Source organism: Rutidosis leptorrhynchoides, chromosome 1 (assembly GCF_046630445.1).
Source record: "Rutidosis leptorrhynchoides isolate AG116_Rl617_1_P2 chromosome 1, CSIRO_AGI_Rlap_v1, whole genome shotgun sequence".
Classification (NCBI taxonomy): domain Eukaryota; kingdom Viridiplantae; phylum Streptophyta; class Magnoliopsida; order Asterales; family Asteraceae; genus Rutidosis; species Rutidosis leptorrhynchoides.
Window position 1 is genome coordinate 324965369 of NC_092333.1, and position 9891 is coordinate 324975259.

The following is a 9891-nucleotide window of genomic DNA, read 5'->3' on the forward strand; positions in this document are numbered from 1 at the left end:
CGGTTTTAAGAAATCAAGGTTTTCGGTTTCAGGATTTTAGGGTTCCGGTTCCGGTTCCAGTATTTTAACGGGAAATCGGTATTTGGTACCGAAAGTTTAACATGGATTTTATGCTTTAATTTAATTTATAGGCCCATAATAACAAATTTAGTGAATGATCTAATATGTTACAACTTATAGGCCCATAATATACGGTATGTATAGATCACGATCACGATATCAATAGTACGATAGGAAAAAAAAACCTACGAAAGATTCTAACATAAACAAATTAAACCCTACGAAAATCTCAATCGGTTCTTACTTCAAGGTTTATCTATCATCATGGTTTCTCCATCATCATCATCATCAAACCCTAGTCATAAGACAAGTCACGTAAGTGTGATCGACGTTAAGTCGTTAACTGTATCGTTCTTGTTAATCATGAGTTAATGAGTTGAGTATGTAGGCGTTGTAACTTGTATGTACGTTTTGAGAAGAAATAACAGTGAAAAATGATTGAAAGATATGTTTACGTAGGTACAAAATAAAAATGAGCTCTTTAAATAATAAATGAAAAGCATGTGTACTAAAAATTATGCTGCCATGTTAAATCTGTACGTACTGGTATGCAAACATTAATTAATTAAATCAAATGAAACCATGACAACAGATTAAGGAAGCCTCTGAATGAACAGATAGACGCCATAGTTGACAGTACATGTATGCAAATTTTGTTTTAGCAAATTTTGTTCGTTTATCTTATATTTGTGTATCGTATGTTCATCTTCATCTTATTTATATATCATTGTTCTTTAACGAATAATCTACACTATATATAATGAAAAAAATGTATATGTACATACATCATGCCACGTCACTCGTATTATCTACAACATTGTCAAAACATTTCGGTACCAAGTGGGTAAAATACCGAAAAATACCAGTCCCGTACAGGTACTGAAACCGGTACCGTATTGAAATTTCTGTACGGTTTCGGTTCTCCATTTTATCTAATTTCGGTACCGGTAGTAACCGGTACGGGTACGGTTTCGGAACCGATCTCATCCCTATCTGGAAATACTTTGTTTTGCTTCAAGATTAGAGTCGTTTTTATTACACACAATAATGAAGATACTGGATGGATGGACATGCTTCATTTCATGAAGGATATACTTGCTATATATAAAATGACAAAATCATGTTCCATCTAATTAAATAGCAATGGAATTCTTTCCAACAGAGACACACTAGTATTTCACATAAAAGTTGTTCATGTACTCTTCAAATCTTGAACCACCAGCTCAGCAAGTGGTCCAACTTTCACCTCAGGTAGTTGTGCGTTGAATTTTGGGACTGACACTCTTGATTCAATGCTCCTAGTTTGCACCCTGTGTGCTCTGCAATCTTGTATCTCCCACTGCTTAGAATATTGAATCAAAACATCAATTATAAAGTTCAGATGAAATGTTGAAAGATTTTTTGTATGGTACATTTATACATATGCAATAATGCGTACTACAAGTCACTATAGAGTTATATATTTTTTTTAAAGTTAGTTATAAGTTGACCTGCAGTAATGTTGAATGTTGATGACCAAAGCACCGTGGATGGGTGTAATCTGTATCCAATCTCCGTTTCCAGGTGACACGTAAACACCTTTTTCACATAAAATCCCGTCTTGTAGAAGCACAGTTAGGATGCCCATTTAACAATTAGATCAGAGTTTGGGCAGGCAGGGTAGAAGTTCATGTACACAATTTTTAAACCTGAAAGTTGATCAACTCTGGATTCATAAAGTTTTACTCCAAGGTTTGGGATAAGTGCTTGTAATTGTTTTTTATGAAAAAAAAAAAGAGGGAGAATTAAATAAGATAGTGGTCTCAATTTGTAGTCGTGAGCAACATTTATGAATGCAGCGGTCATCCCACAATATGTAGTCAGGGTTAGTGTGGTTCGCGGTCATGGTATAACTACCAAACACCACTGCATGTGGTGTAAGAGGTTATCAGGGCCTCAAAGATGTCAGCCCAAAGAGCAATGGGAACGATAACACGTCAAACTCGGAGTTTAATTTATCGTTCTTCGGGAACTTTGAAGTTGGTTAAAAAGTGAATGAGTGGTTCAGTCTTGAGGTGCAGTGTTAGAGAGCATATATAGACCAATATGAAAAAAAGATCAAAAGATATAGATTGGAACCTTGAACAACCCAACATCCACATGTAACACGTTTATTAGTTCAAAGAACAGGCTTGGGGGTAAGGGGGTTGTTCTCAATGGTCAATGAAAATGTGGGAAACGCTGGACCTTAAAGATACTTAAGTCTGCCTAGTTTAATTTAAGATGATACTCTTCACATGAGAATGCACCCTAATCAGGGTTCCTTTGGCATATGGGTTTGAGTGTAGCATTTGAATAACAAGCGTAAAACAACTAAACAAGTAAGTAGTATTATACCAAAACGAAAGGAAGAAATAAAAATATTGGATACCAAATCATACACCAATAAGCAACATCATTTGAGCCAAATTCATAATGAAGGAAACAGCTCTTTACCTATTCCTACTACAGTCAATTTCATACAGTTTATCAACACTGTAATTATGAAGCACAAATTATCAGCATAATAATACCTACCAACTCAAGTATCCTCTGATTTGAATAAAATCTCTTCAACATCATTCCACATGTGAGAATTTTTCGGAAACCTCTCCTTCATTTGTCCAACAAGCTCCTTTGCCTCTTGAACCTTGGAACTCTTGGCAAGCCCTACAACAAGCAACTTCATAGTCGAATAATTAGGTACCCAATCTTTCTCCATACTCTGCTTACAAACCTTCAACGCTTCTTCAAACTCACCATCTTTACACATGTAACTAACAAGTGTAAAATAACAATCACTATCTGGTTTAAAACCACCAGTGATCATCTTATTAAACAACTCCTTGGCTTTATTCAACTTCCCTTCCTTGCAATACCCATGAATTAACTGACAATATGTAACCGAATTAGGCTTCATCCCGCACGCCCAAAGAACATCAAGCAACCCTTTCGCCTCATCAGTCTTCTTAAGCTTACACAGGCTCTGAATCCTAATATTATACGTTGCAATCCCTACAGGGACTTGATACTTCTTCATCAACGCCAACACTTTTTCAACCTCCAAAAACTTCTCCTCCTTATAAAAACCAGCAATCAAAGTGCCAAAAGTAGTCGTATTTGGCTTGCAACCCTTCATAACCATCTCATCAATCACCGAATAACAAGAGCTCGAAGAACCCGACTCACAAAACGATTTGATCACAGTATTATAATTATCAAGATTCAGCTTAACCCCATATTTCACAGGAAATTCTAAATAGACACGCTTAACCTCGTCGTATTCTTTTGCTAACATACAAGAAAACAACAAAGCATTTAAAGATTTGGCACTTTGTGGAATACCCAACTGAGACATTTTATCAAACAATTGGAAGGCATTATCCAACAACCCAGCTTGACCGTAATAAACAATAGCATGAGAGATGAACTTTTCATTATTCAAATCGGGTCGGGTTTTAATCAACTCATCAATGAAATCACGTATACCCTGAAGGTAATTCAAATCAGCAAGCTTCGAAATTGCGATTGAAAATGCAATGCGATCAAGATGTGATTCTGGTGTGAGTGAAGCTGCTCTGCAGATTTCGATTATACGTTGAGGGTTTTTTTCGGTTTTGAGGAGTGAAAGAGCGGCACGTGATTTGTCTTTGCTGGAAAGTGGAGTGGTGGAATCAGGGTGGTTTAAGATTGATGATAATTGTCGAAATTGAAAGTGATGAAATGAAATTAACCTAAGTTTATAACTGTTTAGGTATCGAAGCTTGGCGATTGACGAAGCCATTGATGTTTTCAGATTTACTATATTAGGATAGGATTTTAGCAAAGGAGAGGGTTTTGAAATCCAGAATTAGGGTTTTGAAATAAGAGCATGTGTGGACTACTAGCATCATTTTGCATTTTTGTCATGATAGTTTTAGTCTTTTATGAATAAAGCAGCGTTTCTACCCCTGTTGCTCAGTGCCGTGAGAAACGTCTCACTAATGCCCAAAATGGAGCGTTCGTGTTCATGCGTTTGTCGGCGAATCACGGAGAAAGAATAGGGCGGCATGCAACGTGGGCGGTGGTAATTGGCTGGTCAAACTAACTGTTGGGCGTATCCGTTGGGGTAGACATTGGGCTGCAACATTTAATTAAAAAAATTACTTTTTTATTTATCTTTATATTATATATCTATATATATCAACACATTTTATCATCTTATTCATCTTTATCACACTCATATTCATCTCATCTTTATCATAATTTATCACACTCATATTCATATTCATCTTTATCGCTCATATCCATCAAATGGCAAACAACAATAACTCAAACTCAAATGTTAACGAAAATGATAACGATTTCTCCGATTTACCGAATTCGTTTACCAATTTACTCTATGAAGGATCTTCTTCCATCCCCAACACATATGGTAGTTAATCTTCTTACCCGAACACCTATGGTGCCTCTTTATCTAACCCGAACGCTACACCATATCCTAACTTTTAACATTTCTATCCGAATCAACGATTAACTCTTGAACAACAACAACAACTTATGCAACAACAACAATTACAAATACATCAATATAACTTACAACAAATGTTGCATCAACAAGCACTTTAACCAAATATGTTCACTTCGGGTCATCAACAAATGCAATCGCCATCCCAGCTGCAAAGGCAATCCCAACAACAAACGCAATCACAATCGCAACCATCATCTCAAGCACCCGACACGCCTACTAGAAAAAAACGAAGCCATAAGAAAAAAATCGGTGGTATGATATTTTTATATATCTATTTATTATTTATACATTTATGTTATATATTTATTTATGTATGTAATTTATATATATATATATATATATATATATATATATATATATATATATATATATATATATATATATATATATATATATATATGTATATGTAATGTAATATATGTATTTATGTAGATTATTTTTTAACAATATACTATATGTATATCATGTATATGTATATGTAATATGTATTTTTTATATATGTAATGTTATATATCTATTTATGTATATTATTTTTAAAATATACGTATATGTATTTCGTGTATATGTATATGTAATATGTATTTTTTTAATCTATTTTTGTATATTTAACATGTATATTTTATTTATTTTTATATATGTAATGTTATGTTATATATGTATTTATGTATGTTATTTTTAAAAATATACATATATGTATTTTGTGTATAGGTATTGTAATATGTATTTTGTTTATTTTTGTATATGTATTTATGTAGGTTCATTGAAAAAGGAAATATACAAGAAAAAGATGTGGGATGCCGAAGAGGAAGCGTGGCTAGCAACATGTTGGATTGATGCGTCCGAAGATTCGAGAAAAGGAAACTCTCAAAGGTTTTCGACTTTGTGGGATTCGATTTATGAAAAGTTTAATAACAATAACCGTGGGTGGTCTCGGGGTGATGATCAATTAACGTCGAAATTGTGTCATATAAGTAAAAATTGTAAGGAGTTTAATTGTGTATTCAAGGAAACGCAACGCACTTTGGGTAGTGGAAGGAGTGATCGAGATTTAATGAAAAGCGCGTTGCTTAATTATAAATGAAAAACTTTTAAAGACTTTAAGATGACCGAAGCTTGGGATGTTTTGAAAAATATCCAAAATGGTATGCACCACCAACGGTTGGGGGAGAAGATGTTGAGGAGAATGATGCCGATGATGATGATGACGACGACGAAGGTTTTGATGATAGTTTTGGTGTTGATCTTTCTTCCGACGTACGTCCGATCGAAAAAGAGTTATTTGGACCCGACCATTTGAAAAGACCAAAAGGTAGAGGCAAAGCAAAAAAGGCCGCGAGAAGATTGATTTCATCCAATGCGGGAACGGCATCTCGTTCAACAAACTCTTCAAAGTCGTCCAAATATTCGGAAAAGATGGTTGAAGAAAAAAAGAGTTCTCTTGCGGCTTCTAGAAATGCGGCTTACCTACAACAAGTTGCGCATGGGATTGAGATTCTTAAAACACGGACACCAAGGGTTTAAAAAAGAAAGACAAAAAGGGTTCAAAGGCTACAAGAATATGTTCGTAAGCAATTTAATGATATCATCCAAGTTTTGTCATCCGAAGATGAAGACAAAGATGAAAATGACGACAACAATGACGATTAAGCTTATGTTTTATTTACTTTTATGTCATTTTTTAAGCGCACTTATTTTTTATATTTGTGTTTAATTTTTAAGTTTATGTACTCTTCTTTTTAATTATTAACTATATTTAATCTATTCATTTTAATTATTTTATTTAAATAACAAACAAATAAAAAAAGCAAAATGAAAATTAAAATTAAATGTCACTTCATTGTCATCTTTTGACAAAACCTCCATTACAACTCTCCCATTTTTCTCTCATGGTCCAGTCATTGATTTGCCTAAAAAAATGCACCTTACCCATTCTACGTCACAATCACCATTATCCGTGATTTTATTATTTGATGATATATTAATTAAATTTTAAATTTTAATATTAATATTAATATGTAAATTTTCATTTGTATATTGAGTGCTTTGTAAATTGAAAATCGAGCTCATGGTAGTGAGACATACCCTCGTGGTTAGAACACCAGAGCACGTTCCACTTTGGTAAAGCTTGTAGTAACCGCACACAATTGAAAATTGAGTGTGGTTGAGGGTAATTGATTGGCATGAACATAGCCCCGCCCCTGTAGTGACCCAAAATTTTCCATGTTTATATATTAAATGAAATTGATATTTACATGATTAAATGTTTCCAACATGTTAAGCAATCAAACTTGTTAAGACTTGATTAATTGAAATAAGGTTATGTAGTCAATTGATCACCTAAGTTGACCGACGATTCACGAACGTTAAAACTTATAAATGACATGATATATATATATATATATATATATATATATATATATATATATATATATTTAACATGATATTATGATGAGTAAGTATCTCACCAAGTACATTAACAATGAATTATATACATAAAATGAAAGTAGTGAATTAAGAAACGCGAAACGATATATATAACGACTATCGTTATAACAACGTCTTACTAAATACATATGTATCATGTTAAGATATTAATACACTATGTTTAACATGATGAAATGATAATTACATATATCATTATTAACAATGAACTACACGAGTAAGATGAGACTACTAACTTAAGGATTTTGAAACAATACATATATGTAACGATTATCGTTGTAATAGTATTTTACACACATATATATATATATATATATATATATATATATATATATATATATATATATATATATATATATATATATATATGATATTAAGATATATTAATACACCACGTTAACATGTTAACATAATAATTTAACATCTCATTTAAGTGTAATAACAATGGATCAATTACATTTAACAAAATCGTTAACTTAAAGGTTTCGAAACAACACTTACATGTAACGACTAACGATAACTTAATGACTCAGTTAAATGTATATACATATAGTGTATTAAGATGTATTAATACACTTTTGGAAGACTTTAAGACACATATCAAAGTACTTCTATTTATCAAAGTTGGTCACAATTACATTCTCATTCGTTTTCATCAACAATTTTACTCGTATCCAGCCGTATACGTACTCGTACAATACACAGCTTCTAGATGTATTTACTATTGGTATATACACATCAAATCACCTCATTAGCAGCCCTAGAATCAGCCATTTAACATATGGGAAGCACCTTTAAACAACTCTTAACTTTTTATGCCAATTATTAAGATAGATTACAAACTAAATTTTGTATATATCCCTCCCCCATTTCACGTGAACTTTCACACTCTCATAACCATTTCATTTCAATTTTGATTATCTCTAATCTCTCTCTAATCTACTACTCATTCAAGAACACAAAAACCTCCAACAATCCAGCAAGTTTTGATCATCTAAACTAAGCTATAAACATCATAACAAAGCTTGATCAAGAACACATCAAGAACACTTCCAAGTTTGCTAGCTTACTTACAATCTTGCTAATCCATTTTGAGTGATCATCCAACCTCAAGAAATCCTTGTTATTTACAATAAGATATCATTCTAATCCAAGGTAATGCTCATATTAAAACTTTGATTCGATTCCTATAACTATAACTATCTTAATTCAAGTGATGATCTTACTTGAACTTGTTTTCGTGTCATGATTCTATTTCAAGAACTTTTAAGCCATCCAAGATCCTTTGAAGCTAGATCAATTTTTGTCACTTCCAGTAGGTTTACCTACTAAACTTGAGGTAGTAATGATGTTCATAACATCATTCGATTCATATATATATAACTATCTTATTCGAAGATTTGAACTTGTAATCACTAAAACATAGTTTAGTTAATTCTAAACTTGTTCGCAAACAAAGTTAATCCTTCTAACTTAACTTTTAAAATCAACTAAACACATATTCTATATCTATATGATATGCTAACTTAATGATTTAAAACCTGGAAACACGAAGAACACCGTAAAACCGGACATACGCCGTCGTAGAGAAACCGGGGGCTGTTTTGGTTTGGATAATTAAAAACTATGATAAACTTTGATTTAAAAGCTATTCTTCTGGTAAAATAATTTTTCTTATGAACATGAAACTATATCCAAAAATCATGGTTAAACTCAAAGTGGAAGTATGTTTTTCAAAATGGTCATCTAGACGTCGTTCTTTCGACTGAAATGACTACCTCTTACAATATTGACTTGTAACCTGTATTTCCAACTATATTTTTCTGTTTAGTTTCATAAATTTCAGTTCATTATGAAACCATAGCAACTTGAATCACTCAAAACGGATTTAAAACGAAGAAGTTATGGATAAAATAAGATTGGATAATTTTGTTTGTTGTAGCTACGTGAAATTTGTAACAAATCTATACAAATCATAACTTAACTAACTTATATTGTATTACACATGTATTCTAACATATATTATGTAATCTTGGGATACCATAGACACGTATACAATTTTTTGACATATCATATCGACCCATCTATATATATTATTTGGGAACAACCATAGACACTCTATATGCAGTAATGCTTGAGTTAGCTATACAGGGTTGAGGTTAATTATAAAATAATATATATACTTTGAGTTGTGATCGAGCCTGAGATTTGTATACACTGGGTCATGGATTGATTCGAGATAATATATATTGATTTATTTCTGTACATCTAACTGTGGACAACTAGTTGTAGATTACTAACGTTGGACTGCTAACTTAACAAACTTAAATTGTTAAAACGTAATAGAAAATGTTGTGAATATATTTCAATCATACTTTGATATATATGTGCATATTTTTTATAGGTTCGTGAATCGACCCGAGGCCAAGTGTTATTTTTTCGACGAAGGAAATTTGTGAAAGTGAGTTATAGTCCCACTTTTAAAATCTATTATTTTTGGGATGAGAATAAATGCAGTTTTATAAATGTTTTACAAAATAGACACAAGTGATCGAAATTACACTCTATGTTGAATTATCGAACCAAATATGCCCCATTTAGCTTGGTAGCCTAAGAATTGGTGTTTATGATAATTGCCACCAATTGACGCGAATCCTAAAGATAGATCTATTTGGCCCAACAAGCCTCATCCGAGTTACGGATGCTTTAGTACTTCGATTTATCATATCCGATATGAGTCCCGGAATAATGGGGATATTCTATATGCATCTTGTTAATGTCGGTTACCAGGTGTTCATCATATGAATGATTTTTATGCAGATTGCATGTTATTAAGAAATGGAAATGAAAATCTTGTGGTC

At 32.5% G+C, this 9891-nt stretch overlaps 1 protein-coding gene across 3 annotated transcripts; it reads right to left on the minus strand.

The window, feature by feature from the left end:
• Nucleotides 1-1133: 1133 nt before the first annotated feature.
• LOC139870228 (pentatricopeptide repeat-containing protein At1g11630, mitochondrial-like) lies at nt 1134-4015 on the minus strand. Of its 3 annotated transcripts, XR_011766530.1 has the most exons (3): nt 2617-4015; nt 1551-1748; nt 1134-1399 (listed from the first exon to the last, which is right to left on the minus strand). XR_011766530.1 is itself a non-coding variant. In XM_071858067.1 (2 exons), the coding sequence occupies exon 1, from the start codon at nt 3860-3862 to the stop codon at nt 2621-2623; it is 1242 nt and encodes a 413-aa protein (XP_071714168.1). In that variant the 5' UTR covers nt 3863-4015; the 3' UTR covers nt 1136-1399; nt 2617-2620. The 3 variants fall into 3 exon arrangements, 2 of the variants coding, with proteins under 2 accessions (XP_071714168.1, XP_071714171.1); XM_071858067.1 differs by lacking the exon at nt 1551-1748 and having other exon boundaries at nt 1136-1399; XM_071858070.1 differs by lacking the exon at nt 1551-1748 and having other exon boundaries at nt 1136-1402.
• Between the last annotated feature and the right edge of the window lie 5876 nt (nt 4016-9891).

Coding starts and splice junctions, on each gene's coding strand:
- LOC139870228 (XM_071858067.1), bottom strand. CDS start 3,862: ATGGCTTCGTCAATCGCCAAGCTTCGATACCTAAACAGTTATAAACTT.